At 32.6% G+C, this 21,210-nt stretch overlaps 1 protein-coding gene across 4 annotated transcripts in view; it reads right to left on the bottom strand.

Annotated features, from left to right (window-relative positions):
* LOC139501666 (arf-GAP with coiled-coil, ANK repeat and PH domain-containing protein 2-like) overlaps positions 1-21,210 on the bottom strand; it is a 64,598-nt gene that overhangs the window by 8,738 nt on the left and 34,650 nt on the right. For 2 of the 4 annotated variants that reach the window (XM_071290810.1, XM_071290813.1), the window contains exons 11-21: positions 19,281-19,378; positions 16,266-16,292; positions 14,860-15,018; positions 14,146-14,257; positions 13,330-13,412; positions 11,299-11,424; positions 9,943-10,107; positions 9,342-9,535; positions 7,132-7,149; positions 2,512-2,628; positions 605-840 (exon numbers count right to left, since the gene is read on the bottom strand). In XM_071290810.1, coding sequence (XP_071146911.1) covers positions 605-840; positions 2,512-2,628; positions 7,132-7,149; positions 9,342-9,535; positions 9,943-10,107; positions 11,299-11,424; positions 13,330-13,412; positions 14,146-14,257; positions 14,860-15,018; positions 16,266-16,292; positions 19,281-19,378 — 1,335 coding nt within the window. The remainder of the gene's footprint in view (positions 1-604; positions 841-2,511; positions 2,629-7,131; positions 7,150-9,341; positions 9,536-9,942; positions 10,108-11,298; positions 11,425-13,329; positions 13,413-14,145; positions 14,258-14,859; positions 15,019-16,265; positions 16,293-19,280; positions 19,379-21,210) is intronic. The other 2 variants (XM_071290811.1, XM_071290812.1) reach the window with 2 other exon arrangements.

Raw genomic sequence — 21,210 nt, 5'->3', positions numbered from 1 at the left:
AATAGTTCTTTAATTTCATATTCCAATGAGTGCATATCCCCAATGTTACCATTACCCCTGCAATGTTCTCATGCAGTTAGTATGGCTAAATATGTATTAAAACAGAACCTCTACAAACAATACATTGTATGGTGTATAACGTAAAGTTAACAATTCTATAAAATACTGAGTTATATACTGATGAATGGATTCCAATATAAGTGTTGTATGTATTGTTTAGATGAGTATTGCTACTGCTTTCCCCAATTTACATACGGTAATACAGACAAATTTTAAAGATTAAATTAATTGTGAGAATTCTGAATATGAAAAGATATACAAGATATACAAGAGACAATATCCCAAATAGTGTAATAAAAACAAAACAATAAATATTTATAGATTAACATTGGTAATTTTAACGAGATTGGTTTTCTCACTTGAGCCAGTATGGCCAAACTGAGAACAGCAATCGAGTTGAGATGACCAATGATAATCTGTTTATTGCTATTTTACCTATACCAACGTTCTTTTCATTAATAACAGCATTTGCACATTTAGTTTATAGCAATAATTTTCACATCACTACAATTTCGTGAAATAGTGGTAAGTAACGATTACTTACAGTTTCTACAGCTTTCATTAACGGAGTCCTGCCTTCCTCCTCTTCATTCACCCAGTTAGGGTCAGCTCCATTAGCCAACGCCTCTAACATAACAGTCAGGTTCCTGGCTTGAGCTGCCTTGTATAGTAACATATTAGGATCCAGTTTACTCATATCTTCCCAGGAAGTTGTTGACTGTGAATCTTCACCTTCATCAAGTCCAGTGTCAGATTCATCCGAACTTTCTATGCTTATTGCTACAAAACATTCAAATAAACTTCGAGTTATTCTAATGAAAATTATCAAGAGAAATTTTGTCCATAATTGATAACAAAATATTGAAAGCATATGGGTGCAATCAACAGTTTTTTTCTATGACGTCACATTTTGAGGGACTATGCATAAGTGACCCTTAGTGGTGGACTGATTAATAAAGATACTTGTATAAAACTAGATATCACTGGAATCAGAATGTTCTCTAGTTTATAATGAAATAAAAATAATGTGTACTTTAAATAATATTAAAAATATTCCATCCAATGAACATGGGGGAAAAAAGGTCTAATTTGAACAAAAAAAACTTGAAACCAGGTCATGTGCACACCCATGAAGACATGATCCATGCACATTTTACATAATCAAAACTGTATGAAATTTGTAGGTTTTTACCTGGCCTTTCAAAAAAATCTTGTTTCAGGGTACGGTTTCCTGCTCCAAAAAGAGCTACAGTGGCTGCAAATAAGTTTTCAATTTTCACTGCCAAAAAAACAGGTTGTTTACAGTGTTGTCTCCCCTCAAAACATGTAAAGTTAATATAATTTTAAAAATTATTTCAATCATTCAACCTGTTTTAATTCAAAGCTAATTAACTAATTTTTACAATCAAATACAAAAAACATGATACTTTTTCACCAATTGAGTAAATAAACAGGGGTTTCCCTCCATGGTTATTTTTAGTCGGGGAATAACCCCTAGTTTTTTATACGAAACTGTTTATAGCACCCTATGCTTAAAAGTTTTCAAATTAGCTGAGGACATAATAATATAAAGTGTTTTTTCTACTCATGTACCCGGTACCATAACTCCTGAATGGCAAAAGTGAAAATTGTCAGTATTGAAATGTCCTCTGTTTTGTTCTAATTAAGAATATACATGTATTAAAAAAAGCATTGAGTTAAACCCAAAAACCAATAAACAAATTGACACCAGAAAACACAGTTAATAATAAACTTTGACCAAGATATGGTAGTTCTAAACCTACAGCATACTTAAGACTATTGGTGGGTGAGTGTAATAAACTTACATCTGCCAAGATCAGGTAACTTTAAATCTGTTCCAAAGACTATAACATCTGTAGCACTAGCCCCTATTCCACTGTCACTATCATTTAATACATAATAAGGGGGGGGGGGGGAGTGTAATAAACTTACATCTACCAAGATCAGGTAACTCTAAATCTGTTCCAAACACTATAACATCTGTAGCATTAGCGCTTATTCCACTGTCGCTATCATTTAATACATAATAAGGGGAGGAGTGTAATAAACTTACAACTACCAAGATCAGGTAACTCTAAATCTGTTCCAAAGACTTTAATATCTGTAGCACTAGCCCCTATACCACTGTCAATATCATTTAATACATAATATTGGGGGGGAGTGTAATAAACTTACATCTGCCAAGATCAGGTAACTTTCAATCTGTTCCAAAGATTATAACATCTGTAGCACTAGCCTCTATACCACTGTCAATATCATTTAACACGTAATAAGGGGGGGGGGGGGGAGTGTAATAAACTTACATCTGCTAAGATCAGGTAACTCTAAATCTGTTCCAAAGACTATAACATCTGTAGCACTAGCCCCTATACCACTGTCAATATCATTTGATACGTAATAACGGGGAGGGGGGGAGTGTAATAAACTTACATCTACCAAGATCAGGTAACTCTAAATCTGTTCCAAAGACTATTACATCTGTAGCACTAGCCCCTATACCACTGTCGCTATCATTTAATACGTTGTTGGTTGAAACGGACATCACTGCTGAAATTAAAATATTCATTGCGTCAAAATATGTATTGAAAAGAATAATTCTGGATTCTGTATATTGAGTTTCATCCCTTTCTTTTTTCCTTGATTGTTTGTTTGTTTAACACCAGTGGCAAATAGTTCATAAATATTCAAAGGATTTTGGCTGATTTGTGCCATGCAAATTGATACTCAACAATGAATAATTCTTGCTTCAATCGACAGTATTTAAAACCTTCCCCTTGCTTAAGCTCTCAATCAGATATCATGATATGGGGATAATAGCAGATATAGAAAAAGGCTATGTATTTATCTATAATAATGAACTTAACAATATATCTGCAATGTCGATTTATTTCATTGTTTTCCTAACAATGTACAGGAGAAATCTTAAATTAAGGTATGCATGCCAAAATTGAAACAAAAATAATTGCTAAAAAAAAATTGTTTGTAAAATGATATTTCTCTTCTTATTCTACTACGTGAGTGAACTGACCTTCTCAAATTCTAAAAGATAGACTACCCATTTACGATTTAACTAACACACAACATTTACCGCTTCAAAATTTAATTTTTTGAAACTATATATCAATGTTATTTAATTTTTTGAAACTATATATCAATGTTATTCAATTGTCCATGTCATTATGAAGACAAACTTTAATAAAAAAAAAAGTTAAAATGTAGAAATTGTTTAATTAATGTCATGCACATGCTTTTAAAAAAATAGTTTCAATATCTGTATTACTACAGCATCATATCCAAAGTTTGTATTTCCTTAGGATAAGCTGTATTGTTCTTTGTATATAAATCTCTAAAACTGCTAAAAAACATGATGCTGAAAAAAAGAAAGGTTAAAAACTTGTGTAGTAACCAAAGTTACATATAACAGCACTTGTTTGATTAGGCTGATGGATGGCTGGTCAATGCCTGATGGAAAATAAAATGTATGTTCAGGTTGAGAACATATAAATCTTGCTTTTTACTTAAAAGATGTTCGCTACTCTAATCCCACCATATATTATGTACAGTAGACCTACACTCAAATTAATATAAACATATGTAAACCTATTGAATGCTAAATGTTCCTGCAAATTAACCCTATACAAAGTGTAATCACACAAATCAGAAAGTAACATGTGCTATTACACTATATAGTCTTAGACCAATACCAATACTGTCAAAACTTTAATATTATCATATTGCAATACAGATTAATAAACTTGATATAACAGTATTTTATAAGAAAATAAGTTATATAACAGTATTTTATAAGAAAATAAGTTAACAGTGTATTTTCAATTAATGACTTCAACACAGTCACAACTTGAATACATGTATAACTAAACCATTAAGACGATTGGTGTATTTAAGATTGATTACTATGGTTATTGTATGAAGAATGATAAAATAGTGAATAAATGATATATGGAGTGTCTGTTAGTAGTGAAGAAGTCAGTTTTAGTTCTTGCTGAGTATGATCTGGGTAAAACATGGTACTGTAATAAAGACATTTGACTTTGATAGTCTCTATCACAGAGGTAGTTCATATAACTCTCACTTTCATATTAAGGTCATGTGAAGTGCTTTATAAACTGCTGTTTACTATAAATTCTATAATTATTGCATGCATTTATAATTGCAATTCTTAAAGAATAGACACAAATGTGAAATTAACTATTGCATTTTGAAAACGTCTACCAATAGATATCAGAATAGGAGGTCTTCTTATTATGATACTAAGTTACAATTGATACGATATTCCCGTGCTTGCATTTTCCTATCATGATTTTCTTGATAGAGGGTTACTGCTCACAAGGAAGCTATTAAACCAAGAGTTCCAAATGGTGAAGTTGAAATCATCCCTTCGTAAATTTTACGGACGCCATCACGAGTTGGTTGACCGTTATGGAATAACCGTTTCACAAATGATATCGGATATGTTCCTTACTTCGTAACTACAATCCCCTTCCCTTTCATGAATGTGACCTACCGAATTAGACTATTTACCGGATTTGTAATCACATAAGCAACACGACGGGTGCCACATGTGGAGCAGGATCTGCTTACCCTTCTGGAGCACCTGAGATAACCCCTAGTTTTTGGTGGGGTTCGCGAGGTTTATTCTTTAGTTTTCTATGTTGTGTCATGTGTACTATTGTTTTTCTGTTTGCCTTTTTCATTTTTAGCCATGGCGTTGTCAGTTTGTTTTAGATTTATGAGTTTGACTGTCCCTTTGGTATCTTTCGTCTTTCTTTTACTAACCCAGTTTCATTGTTCACATTTATAAACCCTCCCAATAATTTCTGAATTTACTGTAAGACTGTGAATTAGACATACTGAAAAAATCTGTCAACCATTATACTCTTTCAGTGGTTTATTCATTTATCAATGTATTCTTGACTTGCATCTAAATCTAATAGCACTAGCTTTCTTTTACTTTCATTTCAGGGTCAAGTTGTTAGTTTTATTGCCAGGGAAAGCTTTGGAATAACAAAAGCAATTGACATTTTAATTTTGTTCTAATCAAACTTTTTACCATTATAAAGATGAATAAGAAAAACTTTGATCTAAGAAATTATATGGGTTCAATTGTCTTTTTTTAAATTCAAGGTTTCTTTAACTACACTTAAAGATTACTCTTAAATGGATGCTACAGTAGCATTCATCTTAGGGGGAATGAGTTAGCAGATAATTTGTAATATGATTGTTTTCAGGATGTCCAGCTGCAAATATTTCAGGTTTTGTATTGTCCAGGTATCAAAATATGGCTAATTTATAATAATCTGAAAGATAATGTACACATAACAGGCTATTATTTAAAATCAGAATTAATTTTAATTAATTTTTGCATAATTTCTTGTCCTTGAAATCTTTAATAAATTCCATGTTCCTTCTGTACTTTAATGTTCTATGCTGCGCACAACACTTTCTATTTATACAAAGAAGATATTACATTTTTCAATAGAATGTACTGTGCCGCGCTCAACACTATCTATACAAAATACATTGTATTCAAAGTATTATCAACTGCTCAAAAGTTAATAATACCAAACAAACATGGAATAAATTAAAAATTTCAAGGACAAGAAATTATGTAAATTCCATAATTAAAAAAAATTCCAAGTTCAAATAATAGCCTGTTACATGCTAAAAACAGTGAAATATGCCATCAAGGGAGACAACTGTAACAATCATTGCTATTCACCATATTGGACTTTCTCAGCCTCGAGAATTTGAAGACACATGACGATTAATTTGGTATTAAAAATAACGTAGTATTTCTGTTCTTTCCATTTAAATATATACAACCAGATGCCCTGCAGGGTGCAGCTTTATACGACCGCAGACATCCAATCCTGAACAGTTGGGGCAAGTATGGACACAACATTTAAGCTTGATACAGCTCTGAATATCAAAGAACCCCAATTATTCAATTTTTGATGAAATCAAACAAAGTTTAATTTTGGACACCGATTTGTACCAAATGAAAACTGGGCAAATAATCAAAAATCTAAGTACATTTTTAGGTTCAGCATATCAAAGAACCCCAAGGATTCAATTTTTGTTAAAATCAAACTTAGTTTAATTTTGGACCCTTTGGACCTTAATGAAAACCGGACCAAAAATTAAGAATCTACATACACAGTTAAATTTGGCATATCAAAGAACCCCAATTATTCAATTGTTGATGAAATCAAACAGAGTTTAATTTTGGACCCTTTGGGCCCCTTATTCCTAAACTGTTGGGACCAAAACTCCCAAATTCAATCCCAACCTTCCTTTAATGGTCATAAACCTTGTGTTTAAATTTCATAGATTTCTATTTACTTATACTAAATTTATGGTGCAAAAATCAAGAAAAATGCTTATTTGGGTCCCTTTTTGGCCCCTAATTCCTAAACTGTTGGGACCTCAACTCCCAAAATCAATCCCAACCTCCCTTTTGTGTTCATAAACCTTGTGTTAAAATTTCAGATTTCTATTTACTTCTACTAAAGTTGTTGTGCAAAAACCAAGAAAAATGCTTTTTTGGGTCCTTTTTGGCCCTAATTCCTAAACTGATGGGAATCATCAACATCAATCCCCACCTTCCTTTTATGGTCATTAACCTTGCGTTTAAATTTCATAGATTTCTTTTTACTTATACTAAAGTAATAGTGCGAAAACCAAAAGTCTTCGGACGACGACGGCGACGCCAACGTCATACCAATATACGACCAAAAGTTTTTAATTTTTTTAAAAATAGAACAAAATATTAATGACGTGCCCTGGAGATCACTAAGATAATACGGCATCAGTGTGTCACAGTTAAAACTGCATGTTTGTACAACAATATTGATGTGAGAATGAGTAATAATCCAGTACAACATGTTATATTAGTAAGCAATCATTTATATTAGAGAGAAAATAAACTAGTCTGGTACCCATATCACACTCAAAGCAAGATCTAAAAAAGCATCTGATTAGAAGATGTACTAATGCCTATGATTGGCTGAAGGGAATCATGTGACTTACCTTTTGAATTATTTTTTCCTGTAAGGTTAAGTTTAGCTAATGTTTATTATCTATAAGTGTGCTATATATATATTCAAGTAATAGAAATTATAATTAAATTGTGAACAACATTAATACCAGAGGCAAAAACCTGTACTGAGTTTAAAATGCCATTCTACAGAAATTCTTTAAAACTTGTCTCTGGAATTATAAATATTTTTCTAATGGTATAACTAGAAACAAGTTATCCGTCTTGCTATATTGACTTGAACCAAATATTATCAGAGTCATATGTCATCTCCAGATTTTTTTCTAATTGATACTTTCATGCCAAGGGGAAACAACTGTTTTTTTTCCATAAAATACTAGATTCATGATTCCAGGAACAAGTTGTAAGATAAGCACAAGATATTCCTGATATGCTGGTAATAACGGCTATGATCATGGATAGAAATTACTTCTAAATAAAAATAAAATCAAAATTTCAAAAAGTAAGAATTATTCTTATTTACATAAAAAAATTACAGTCTGACTTTAAAATTTGTCAACTATTTTACATATGTACCTGTTAATTGGTGTAAACTTAGTACAGGTTAGCTAAAGCAATGTTGAGAATTTTACAATTTTGTAACAGGAGGGGGAAATCTACTAAAATTTAAGCTGCAATTTTTTTTTATACAATGAGTTGGAATTTGGAATTTTATATGTTATTATATTTCATTCATGGATTTTGTTTTCCTTTAAGAAAATAGAATAAATTTCTAAATTATATTTGAGGATATTCTGTGAACCAACAAAATACAAATGGATGCAAACAAATGAATGTACATTGACTATCATAAAAAATGGGATTTAAACATTATGCAGGATTGGTTGATACGTTGACTGTTATTTACTGTGCCTAACCGATCACCTTTGAGGTATTATAATACCTACAGTGTTACCTGGATAAAAAATTGTCAACACAATTTGTCCATTTAAACTGTACAATAGGTTTTGTGAGAGATTATCAATAGGTGGTCATTTAACTACCTGTAGATTTTACCTGGTTGTTTTTTGCCCTAAATTTTTTTTTCAGGTAGTTAAATAACCACCTATTGATAATCTCTCACAAAACCTATTGTACAGTTTAAATGGACAAATTGTGTTGACAATTTTTTATCCAGGTAACACTGTAGGTATTATAATACCCCAAAGGTGATCGGTTAGGCACAGTAACATTTGGTAGTAAAATTACATGCTTATTCTGGGCAATGCAGGAATTTAAATTTTCATTTTTCTGCTAAAAGGAGCATTACAAATAAGGAATTATTCTACAGTTGGAATGTTTTGCAAAGTTTATCCAAAGTATGTCCCTTATCCTGATTTAAAAAAACATGCTCAGGGGGTATACTATAAAAATAACAATGATGCAATACACATCTGCAGCTATACAAATGCTAAGCGTTGGCTATTTAAATAATTCTGCTTATTGGATTTCAAAACCAGCAAAAAGCTTAAATAAATTAAGTACAACAACAGGACTAATATTTTGCTAGAACAGCCTATAAGTAAAACAACAACAGTTCAAATCAAAAGACATCCATGCTCACATAATCTACATAAAATGGGTTATCCCAGCATTATATTTGTTTCAGTAGTTTGAAGCATGCAAAAGCAGGAAACCAATGTCGCAGATTTTTAAAAGGTCAAAATAATATTTGCACATCGTCTTTCTTAAGTGATTGACATCCAGTGGATAAAAAAAATATTATTTCTCAACATTATTTAATTACTGCAAGTCTATATATGGTTGGTTCAACACAACACAAAAAGATATGAAAGTATTTCCCTTAAAGTAAGTACCCTTGCTAAACTACAAGTAAGATTTCAAGAATATGAAAGTATTTCCCTTAAAGTAAGTACCCTTGCTAAACTACAAGTAAGATTTCAAGAATATGAAAGTATTTCCCTTAAAGTAAGTACCCTTGCTAAACTACAAGTAAGATTTCAAGAATAAGAATAAACGTTAAACTGAAAATTAAAAAGCCTCTATTTGAAAGTGAAACATCTAGAAAAGTATTTTGGTTTGTCATTAATAGCTTCCCCACATACAAAAAAAACAACAACGACAACATTGTGTATACCATTATCATAAGTATCTCAATGTGAATAATTCTTAATCACTCAAATAAAATCATATTTGACGGAGCAACTTAATGATTAAAACCAGCTCATTATGTTGAGCCTACCTTCCATTAATCCACTGGTAACATCTAAATCATTATCTGACTGGTCTCCTGTTACTTTCTCTGGAGAACGTCGTAACTTTTTCTTCACACTCCATCCTCTGATTTTCTTCCCTGCTGTAGTTTTAGGGCCAGGTAACTTCATCACAAATGCTTTCTGGACATACTTTGCTTTTATCCAAGATTCCCTGATAGATCTACAAATCAAACTTTCTTTAGAGAATAAATTAATACTAAAGGCCATTAAAGAATATAAATATTCCAGACACACACTGAGTAAAAAAGCAGAGTTGTGATCTTTACATAGATTTATTAGAGAAAACTTGTCTTTAGGTTGAGTATCTTTTTCAATCTATTTTGTGATGAAGACTTTAAATGATGAAATGTGACCTTGACAATTGACCCCTTAATCTACAGTTGTCTTGTTCTTTCTTTCACCTAGTGGCTTCTACATATAATTGGGGTGTCCCTAATCCCATGGCACATTCTCAAACCAAGTTTGGTTAAAGTTAAATACAGGGTTCGAAAGAAAACCATAATAAGATTGTCATACCAAATTTTTCCGATTCCAATTTTTAATTAAACATTTGATTTCTAAACAAACCTTTTGCATTCTGCAGTTGCTCTTGTTGCTATGGTTTCATCAACATTCTTTTCAAATATTCTATTTATTATATCGTTTCCTAACTCTGCCATAACCTTTAATTGTTCAGGTTCCCAGGCATCCAGAGTTATGGACCTTACTTTGGACAGGTGAACACCAAAACTCCTGTAATTATAAATGATATGTTAATTTGGTGTGGGTTAATTGATATAGAGGAATAAAAAAGAACAAAGCACACATTGTCCCTTCATAAATCAGATAAAACAAATGGGGAATTGTTAATGATATACAGATGATGCCCCTGCTTGCACCATTATAACTGGACATGACTCAAGAATGGTGAAAGTGACTCTACTCACCAACATTTGTACTTGATCAGATATTTGTGGTAATAACATTTAGTAGTTAAAAACTAAAATTTGAGAACAGAAACAAAATATTCAGCATGGTGTATAAGTTTCATAACATTTGGTTGAGGTTAACAGAAACAAACAAGAATGTGTCCATAGTACACGGATGCCCCACTTGCACTTTAATTTTCCATGTTCAGTGGACCGTGAAATTGGGGTCAAAACTTTAATTTGGAATTAAAATTAGAAAGATCATATCATAGGGAACATGTGTACTAAGTTTCAAGTAGTTGTGACTTTAACTTTATCAAAAACTACCTTGACCAAAAACTTTAACCTGAACTTTGCACTTTCATTTTCTATGTTCAGTTTACCATGAAATTGGGGTAAAAACTATAATTTGGCATTAAAATTAGAAAGATCATATCATGGGGAACATGTGTACTAAGTTTCAAGTGGATTGGACTTCAACTTCATCAAAAACTACCTGGACCAAAAACTTTAACCTGAAGTCGGACAAACGAACGAACGGATGAACGAATGGAGGCACAGACCAGAAAACATAATGCCCCTCTACTATTGTAGGTGGGGCATAAAAAACGTAGCTATTTTTCTATTTGTTAGGGGGCATAACTCTAGAACGGTCAAAATGATGCCACCAAAGTTCACTGTGTTTTGTGGTAAGCATTGTGTATGGGGTATACGCTACAACATGGGCACTGATTTAACCAGTTATCACCATCAAGTGACTGACCAAATAAAAAGTTATTTTGCCAAGTGATAAATCTTTGACAGAACTATACAACAATAAATTACCTGTGAATTCCTGAACATTCAATACATAATGTAATACCAAGGTTAAGACTAGCCCATCTGGGGTCCTTAGATCCACAATCACAACAATAAATTACCTGTGAATTCCTGAACATTCAATACATAATGTAATACCAAGGTTAAGACTAGCCCATCTGGGGTCCTTAGATCCACAATCACAACAATAAATTACCTGTGAATTCCTGAACATTCAATACATAATGTTATACCAAGGTTAAGACTAGCCCATCTAGGGTCCTTGGATCCACAATCACAACAGTGGTCATTACCAGGGATAGAAAATAACTGTTGTAATCGTCTGAAATTATCAAAAAATTAAATGTTTAGTAAATATAGATAAGTCTTAAACATATGATTTTTATTTCACTCGTTATATTAGTTTGGTATTTTTTATAAAGTTTGTTTTTAAATCATTTAAACAGTTTGACCCTAAACATGTGCTTTTGTTTAGCAGTCTGGTCTAGACCTATTTGACAACATGTATGTTTACTATGCTAAATATGTTACCAAAAATTTGATTGGAGTGGCATGTCCAGTGGCAAATAGAACATACTTTATTTGATCTCTGCTGGATAGTTATCTTATTGGCAACCATACCTTATCCTATATCAATGCTTTGCTTACAAGGATCTATCAACATTACATTTTACTTCCTGTTATAATTATATCAGCCAATGAAATTCCTGCCCTCAAATTTTTAAAGATGGTAAAACCAGAGGATCTATAAATGTCTTTAAAACAAAAGGTAGAGCTGAGCATTGTCAGAACCTTGTTAGCGAAGCGTGGAGACAGTACTAGTATTTTAATTGGATTGAAATGCACCATGGATACGAGCCCTGCTTAGTACTTAATCAACACTTTGAGTTACGATTTTTAAAAGGAAGCAATCTTCTAAAAGACATGCTAACTTAATTTAACAAATTATTCAGACTCAAAGAGAACAATTCTTTTGCTTTTATTCTTACAAGCTGTGTGCAAAGTGGAAAAGCAGCAGTTAAAGTCTTTGGTTTTGCCTGAGCTAGGATTTCAGCCCACAACATCCAAGACTAGACTGGTATGGACTTTCCTCATTGTTGAAGGCTGTTCAGCAACCTATAGCTGTTAATGTCTGTGTCATTAGGTCTCTAGTGGAGTATTGTCTCATTGGCAATAGTACCACATCTTCTTTTTTATATTGAGTATCCCCACAATGAGATCAAAGAGTAAGTAACAATAGTTTATATACATACATCTGTGCTTTACTAAGTTTAGGAGAATTGAGCCCATAACCTCCCAGACTAGACTCAAGCCTCCCTGACACTAGATCAGAGAGGTAGTAACAATAGTTTTATACATACATCTGTGCTTTACTAAGTTTAGGAGAATTGAGCCCATAACCTCCCAGACTAGACTCAAGCCTCCCTTACACTAGATCAAAGAGGTAGTAACAATAGTTTATATACATACATCTGTGCTTTACTAAGTTTAGGAGAATTGAGACCATAACCTCCCAGACAAGACTCAAGCTTCCCTGACACTAGATCAGAGAGGTAGTAACAATAGTTTTATACATACATCTGTGCTTTACTAAGTTTAGGAGAATTGAGCCCATAACCTCCCAGACTAGACTCGAGCCTCCCTTACACTAGATCAGAGAGGTAGTAACAATAGTTTTAAACATACATCTGTGCTTTACTAAGTTTAGGAGAATTGAGACCATAACCTCCCAGACTAGACTCGAGCTTCCCTTACACTAGATCAGAGAGGTAGTAACAATAGTTTTAAACATACATCTGTGCTTTACTAAGTTTAGGAGAATTGAGCCCATAACCTCCCAGACTAGACTCAAGCTTCACTTACACTAGATCAGAGAGGTAGTAACAATAGTTTTAAACATACATCTGTGCTTTACTAAGTTTAGGAGAATTGAGACCATAACCTCCCAGACTAGACTCGAGCCTCCCTTACACTAGATCAGAGAGGTAGTAACAATAGTTTTAAACATACATCTGTGCTTTACTAAGTTTAGGAGAATTGAGACCATAACCTCCCAGACTAGACTCGAGCTTCCCTTACACTAGATCAGAGAGGTAGTAACAATAGTTTTAAACATACATCTGTGCTTTACTAAGTTTAGGAGAATTGAGCCCATAACCTCCCAGACTAGACTCAAGCTTCCCTTACACTAGATCAGAGAGGTAGTAACAATAGTTTATATACATACATCTGTGCTTTACTAAGTTTAGGAGTTGTGGGTAATTCAGTTTCGTCTGTCTTATTTTCCTGCGGACTAGGATCATCTTCTTCCTACAAATAACAACAAGTTATCATTCATCTGAACAATAAAGAAAACTAAAGATTCTATCAATTTAAAAAAGCAAATATTACAGACATATATATAACAATGTAAAGGTAAAAGATGTAAACAACTAATTCAGGGCATTTAGCCAAAAAGAATCAAATTTGTATATGCATTTACATTTTTTATGTTGCATGTTTTTGTGGCTCTTCTGTTTTTTTGTTCCTACACTTTTATCCTTTTATAGTGGATGTATTTCCCTTTGTTTTAGTTTGTAACCCAGATTTGTTTTCTCTCAATTGATTTATGACTTTTGAACTATTTTTGCCTTAAATTTATTAATTATCAAGTACAGATGTGAATGTTTGTGGACCCAATTTTTTAAAATTGTAAAGTCATAATGTGTTTGTGTTTATATGTGTAGAATCATAAAGTGTTGGTGTGTGTAAAATCATGTGAGTGTGTGTAAAATCGTGATGTGTTATTTTGTGTAAAAACATAATGTGTTTGCCTGTGTAAAATCATATTGTGTTAGTGTGTGAAAAATCGTAATGTTTTCGTGTATGTAAAGCCACAAGTGTTTGTGTGCGCAAAATTATAATTTGTCATCATGTGTAAAATTATTATGTGTTTCTGTGTTAAAAATCATGATTCAGTGTATGTAAAATTATGTTTAGTGTATGTAAAATCTTAAATGTGTAAGTGTGTGTAAAACCATGTAAGTGATTTTGACCACCTGACCTGTTTCAGTTCCTGATTTTCAGCATCTTTAAACGCTCTCGAGATTCCTGATGTTATTTCAGTGATCCACATCTTACAGTCTTCATCCGAGTCTGCTTGTAACAGATGACTCCTAAAAAATACATCATTTGGAGGTTAATTTAAACTCATTTTTCTTTGATTCTGTATGGATTTAAAATTAAACTTGCTGAACTATATAGTAAATAAGGATACTGGGTACATCTTTGAAATTAACACAGAACGGAAACTTATGTTTGTTTCTTAAACAACCATTGCTGAAAAAAACTAAGATTTTGGGTTACGTACATCAACAGGTTTACCCAAATTCATCGAACTATTAGGCTTACATGATGTTATCTATACATGTATATATTTCAGATTATAAAATAGATGTATGAGATTTTTGAAGGTTTGTGCAAAAAGAAGAAACTATTAAAATTTGAGTGAGTCAGAATTTTATAAACACCATTCAACCTTGTTTTTTTCTTAGATTTTAAATATATTTCTAGAAAAATCCTAAAGCTAAGTTTTGTAAACATTAATTGACAGTACTCATCTTCTATTCATGGAATTGTCTTTTGTGAAATTTGATTGATTTTTGGAAGTTAATGGCCAATCAGTCTGGTTTGATTGTAAACTTTACCTTGTAGGGGATAACACTTCAAAACAAAATCGTCTCTCAGTATCGTAGGCAGGTTTTACTGTAAACTTTACCTTGTAGGGGATAACACTTCAAAACAAAATCGTCTCTCAGTATCGTAGGCTGGTTTTACTGTACATAGACGTAGATCTTCCTCCATAATAGATAAAGCATTATGTGACCCTGACCTCTTCTTGTAAATAAGCTGGTTATTCTGTATAGCAAACCAACGTCTAAAAATAGAAAAACAAAGTGGATTTTGTTTAGCTTCCGACTGTATTCAAATATATTCTGGTTCTTTAATAATCTTAATAAAACAAAGACAGAATGCAGAGAAAATTACTTTGAAAAATCTTGAAAATTTGATATGGTTCTTTTATAAATAAATAAGGAAAACCTTATTTCAATCACTTCCCCGTGGAGGTCTATATAGGAAAATGGAGGAGATAGAAAGAGGCCATATCATACATATGTATATTGGGGCATGATATCCTAAGCAGTACAGAGTCAAATGACTCAAGGTTCAGCAAACATCCTTTTCGAAATCAAATATCAATTTTAAAACAATCAAAAACAAAGAAAATGGGAAAAATAACCCCAAAAACAGAGAAAAAGGATAACTATGTGTATATACCTACTTTTTGGCCTTAGATACAGTAACAAAATATCAACAATCTTTTACTTTTGGAAAGGGTGAGGAATGTAATGTTCTCAACAAAGTAAGGAAAGATAACTCATATGATCCATATAAACAGGAGGACTAAATTCTTGATAAACTTTAGGAAATAAATAATAGCATTTTTTGTAAAAGAATAAATATTTTCAATCTGAAAAAACACCTTTGAAGTTGACTAATAGCAAACATTAGCATGTTCATTGATTTTAATTTAGTGACTTTACTTCAACCGAAAGAAAAATTCAGATAAATAAAAAAAACAATAACTGTTTATTTTGAAGTATTTTCTTTTTTTCCATTACATAATACTAAAGTTCAGTGAGAAAGATAATGTTTGCATGCTAATACAAGAATATATTGCATAATCAACTCACAAAGTAATAAACAGACGAAAATATTCATTACTAAAAGTTATAAAATGTCAACACTTAGATATTAATACCAAATCAATAGACCTATTTGTTTTTTAATAAGCTTTGAACTTTCCTTTTTTGTAACTTTTCATGAATTACTGTAGATTCAACTATTTTCATGAATTTACAAAATTTGTTATTTTCATGGATATCTATTTTTTGGTTCAGGTTTAATTTTCACAATCTTTATGAAATTTGTTTTTGTTAATCAATTTGAATTCAAGGTTCACCTATGCCCATGCAATCAAATAAAATCAGTATCAGGAAATATAATGAATCCACAGTATTTTTATGATTTGCCTCAACCCATAGAATTCAGAAACATTCTTTTCCCTATAATCTCGCTGAATCTACAGTAAACTCCCAAGCAATAAACAGCATGCAGTTATACCTGACTAGCTGCCTTGTATTACTGGACCTATAGGTTATATAAATAGCACATGTATACATAACGCACAACACAGAAAGTCACATGACTGGACCTATAGGTTATATAAATAGCACATGTATAAATAGCACATGTATACATAACGCACAATACAGAAAGTCACATGACTGGACCTATAGGTTATATAAATAGCACATGTATAAATAGCACATGTATACATAACGCACAACACAGAAAGTCACATGACTGGACCTATAGGTTATATAAATAGCACATGTATACATAACGCACAACACAGAAAGTCACATGACTGGACCTATAGGTATTATAAATAGCACATGTATACATAACGCACAACACAGAAAGTCACATGACTGGACCTATAGGTATTATAAATAGGACATTTATACATAACGCACAACACAGAAAGTCACATGACTGGACCTATAGGAATTATAAATAGGACATTTATACATAACGCACAACACAGAAAGTCACATGACTGGACCTATAGGTATTATAAATCGGACATTTATACATAACGCACAACACAGAAAGTCACATGACTGGACCTATAGGTATTATAAATAGCACATGTATACATAACGCACAACACAGAAAGTCACATGACTGGACCTATAGGTATTATAAATAGCACATGTATACATAACGCACAACACAGAAAGTCACATGACTGGACCTATAGGTATTATAAATAGCACATGTATACATAACGCACAACACAGAAAGTCACATGACTGGACCTATAGGTATTATAAATAGCACATGTATACATAACGCACAACACAGAAAGTCACATGACTGGACCTATAGGTATTATAAATAGCACATGTATACATAACGCACAACACAGAAAGTCACATGACTGGACCTATAGGTATTATAAATAGGACATTTATACATAACGCACAACACAGAAAGTCACATGACTGGACCTATAGGAATTATAAATAGGACATTTATACATAACGCACAACACAGAAAGTCATTTACAGTGAGTTGACTGTTAGTGTTGCTCTCCACCAATTGCAATTCATTCAAAATTTTGACCCAATTGCAATTTGTTTTATAAAATCAAATTGTTCAACTGGTCAGAATATTGAACAAATTGAGAGCAACACTTAAACAGTCAACTCACTGTAATATAAAAGTTTTAAAATGCCAAACATATTGATGTTTCTTATATGGCAAGCATTAAATGTCAAATAGAAATCGACCTTATGCAAATGAATATCATAACATTTTTATGCCCCACCTACGATAGTAGAGGGCCATTATGTTTTCTGGTCTGTGCTTCCTTCCATTCGTCCCGCTTCAGGTTAAAGTTTTTGGTCAAGGTAGTTTTTGATGAAGTTGAAGTCCAATCAACTTGAAACTTGGTATACATTGTTCCCTGTGGTATGATCTTTCTAATTTAAATGCCAAATGAGGGTTTTTACCCCAATTTCACGGTCCACTAAACACAGAAAATTATAGTGCGAGTGGGGCATCCGTGTACCATAGACACATTCTTGTTTAACCTATTTCGGGTTGAAAAAATATCTCCAAAAAGTCTGCAACAGTTTAAAAATTGAATTGGATTGTTAGAAGCACCCTACAAAACAGAACAAAACTTATCTACGACTTTTCTTTCATAATTAATTGTTCCAAAATCAATCAAAGTCTTTTACATGTTATGATGTACATGTATACATACAGTGCATAAGGTTGATTTCTAACAGACGCTACTCATATGTTACACAGCATGCATGGTTAAGGTCAGTAAGTAAGAAAATGTTCACAGAATACATCTAATATATAGAAAATTAACCAGTTTTTATTGGTGGAGAAAGTCGAGTGTCCAAGAGCCGAAAGAGGACTACAGATCTTTGGCAGAGAAACTTGTCACCGTTAGTCTGACAACTAAGATCTATGTGTCGTTTGCATGTTTAAAGTCACAAACTCAACTTTGACAGAATACCCAATCTGTAGATGAACTACTTAATACAATGGGCAACGGATGAAAACACAAAAGTTCAGCAGGGACTTATTTATTAAGAAAGCAAGGACTAAGAAATTTGTTTTATTTTTTTGAAATGAAAAAGTTATTTATTCTTTTCTTCCCCAATGTCTCTTTAACAAATCAATGGTTTTAAAGTACTAGGACAACTTTGATTTTGTTTAACACACAATGTTTTTGTTTTGAAACCCCCTCATTTGAATTTCTTTACACCTCCCTTAAAATCAAACAGTTACTGCATAAATAAAGCTTGATTTCTCCTAACATGTGATTTGCAAAAAGATGTGACAAATTTACAAAAAAATTGCTTTGATAAATCACATTGGCACAGTATTCAATTCAGGTATTAAACATTTGTGATTTCATTTAAACAGCTTAAACCTCTGATAATATTTTCCTTCAATCAGTTTTAAAATTGTGTTTTGAAATGTAAATTGTTTTACAGGGAGATGTTTTATTTGCTGTTTTATTGATAAATGTAGGATCATAAACAAAGGTATAGACTTGGTATCACAATAAATTGTAAAACTTGACTTATTTTTTATTAATGGCCTGATATTAACAAAAGATGGTATGACTTATGACTTAACAAACTACACACAGATATTGTACAACCTATACTGAAGAGCAGCTCCTTTGATGTGTTTTGTTATTTATTACTTTTAAAGCTTACTAGAAAATGTCAGCGAAATCACAGTACAATTGTGCAAGTGTTGAAACAAAGAGTTTTAAAATTTTGCAGGGAGTACATCGGCTGAGCATGCGCAAAAGCATATACAACAGGGTTTGATATAACGGTCTCCGAAATTTGGATATTTTTCTAAAAAATTAGCACTTTCTGAGGAAAAAAGAATATTTCAGATACAAATTAAGGAAGTAGAAAACGTTAGACTTATTCTTGATATCCCAAATATTTCCAACTTTGCATGATTTCAGAGGAGTTGTGGCTCAATGAAATTGGTCTCTTCCTTTAGTAATACAGATATATGTGTACTGACCTGACCCAGCTCTTGAATCCTTTACTTGTCTTCTTAAAGAGGTAGCCTTCTATAACACCGTTTTCACCGTGGATAGAACTTGTTATTTGAGACAGATCCTGAAATAAAAAGAAGAAAATTGTAGATACGTCAATAAAACAATTTTCACAGGTGATAAGAGACATACTGTGGATTCATTATTTGTTGAAAACCAATTTTCGTTAATTTTGATGTCAATTTAAACTTACTGTTTGAAAACTAGAGAGGTGATCTAATGATCACAGATCCCCCAACTTGCAGCAACTGATAGATCGTGATTTTGTTTCTGTGAATTTTATAAGATGACATATATTTGCCAAAGTTCTATAGCAGTGTAAATGCATAACATTTATTTTTTAAAACTTATAGAAATAAGCAGAGAATGAGAGTATTGCTAGGCATATCATGGTGTATTCTATAGCAAATATCAAGTCAATATCTTCAAGGATGACAAAAAAAGTGTAGAAAACTGATTATTTTAGTGAATTTTCTAAGTTCAAGTACCATAACTCTGCAAAAGAGGGACGAAAGATATAAGAGGGACAGTCAAACTCATAAATCGAAAATAAACGGACAATGCCTGGCTATAAAGGAAAGAAGACAAACAGACAAACAACAGAACACAATTGACACAACATAGAAAACTAAAAAATAAGCAACACGAACCCCACCAAAAACTAAGGGTGATCTCAGGTGCTCCAGAAGGCGTAAGTAGATCCTGCTCCACATGTGGCACCCGCCGTGTTGCTTATGTTATAAAAAATCCGGTAAAAAGTCTAATTCGGTAGGTCACATTCATGTAAGGTAATCAGCCCTTCTACGACTCGTTAATGACATACTCGATGGGATGGAGCATCAAGAAGTCACCGCTATGATCGCCGTTGATTTAAGTGCAGCATTCGATACTGTAGATCATAGTATTTTGATAAAAGTACTCGAATATCAGTACGGTGTAAATGGAACCGCACTTAAATGGATCTACAACAAGCTCTACAACATCATCAGAGCGACAACTTGAATGTAGCGTACCACAGGGAAGTTGCTTAGGTCCCTGGCTTTATTTAGTCTACGCCGGAACTCTATTCGACATTATTCCACCATCTATTACTGTGTATGGATTTGCCGACGACCATACTGCTAATAAACGTTTCGTGCCAACATTAACGAATGAGATGGATGCAATTCGTGACTTACAGGACTGCGCTGTTCATATAAACACCTGGATGAACAGTAACAAACTAAAAATGAACAATGCGAAAACAGAGTTTATTCTCTTTGGCAGTCGACGCCAACTCTCTAAATGTCAGACAAAAGACATAATCATTTGTGGAGATGTTATAAAATCAAAAACATGTATACGGTACTTAGGAGCTTTTCTGGATGAGACTCTAAACTTCAAAGACCATATTACTAAAAAATGTAAAACAGCAATGATGAACTACTACAAAATAAAGTGCATAAGATCCTATCTATCGAAAGAAGCAACTGAAACTTTGGTCTTATCTTTGGTTATATCACATTTAGATTATTGCAATGTTATACTTTTTGGAATTTCACAAACTGATTTATATAAATTGCAACGTGTACAGAATATGTGTGCCAAACTTGTGTTAAACCGTTCTAAGTATGATAGTGCTAAGCAGGCATTGTTTGACTTACACTGGCTTCCGATCAAAGCCAGAATTACATTCAAAATCTTAACATATATGTACAACTGTCATGTAGGTAATGCACCGTCATATTTGATCAATTTGTTAAATCCTCAAGTGTCGAAACGTTCATTAAGGTCGTCAGAGTCATCTATTGGTTGTTATGCAGTTCCATATAACAAAAAGAAAACTTTTTCAGATAGAAGCTTTAGTACTATTGGGCCAAAATTGTGGAATGAACTAGGTACAAATGTAAAAAATTC

The sequence above is a fragment of the Mytilus edulis genome, chromosome 13 (genome assembly GCF_963676685.1).
Source record: "Mytilus edulis chromosome 13, xbMytEdul2.2, whole genome shotgun sequence".
Taxonomy (NCBI): Eukaryota; Metazoa; Mollusca; class Bivalvia; order Mytilida; family Mytilidae; genus Mytilus; species Mytilus edulis.
This window is presented reverse-complemented; position numbering and strand designations above follow the sequence as displayed.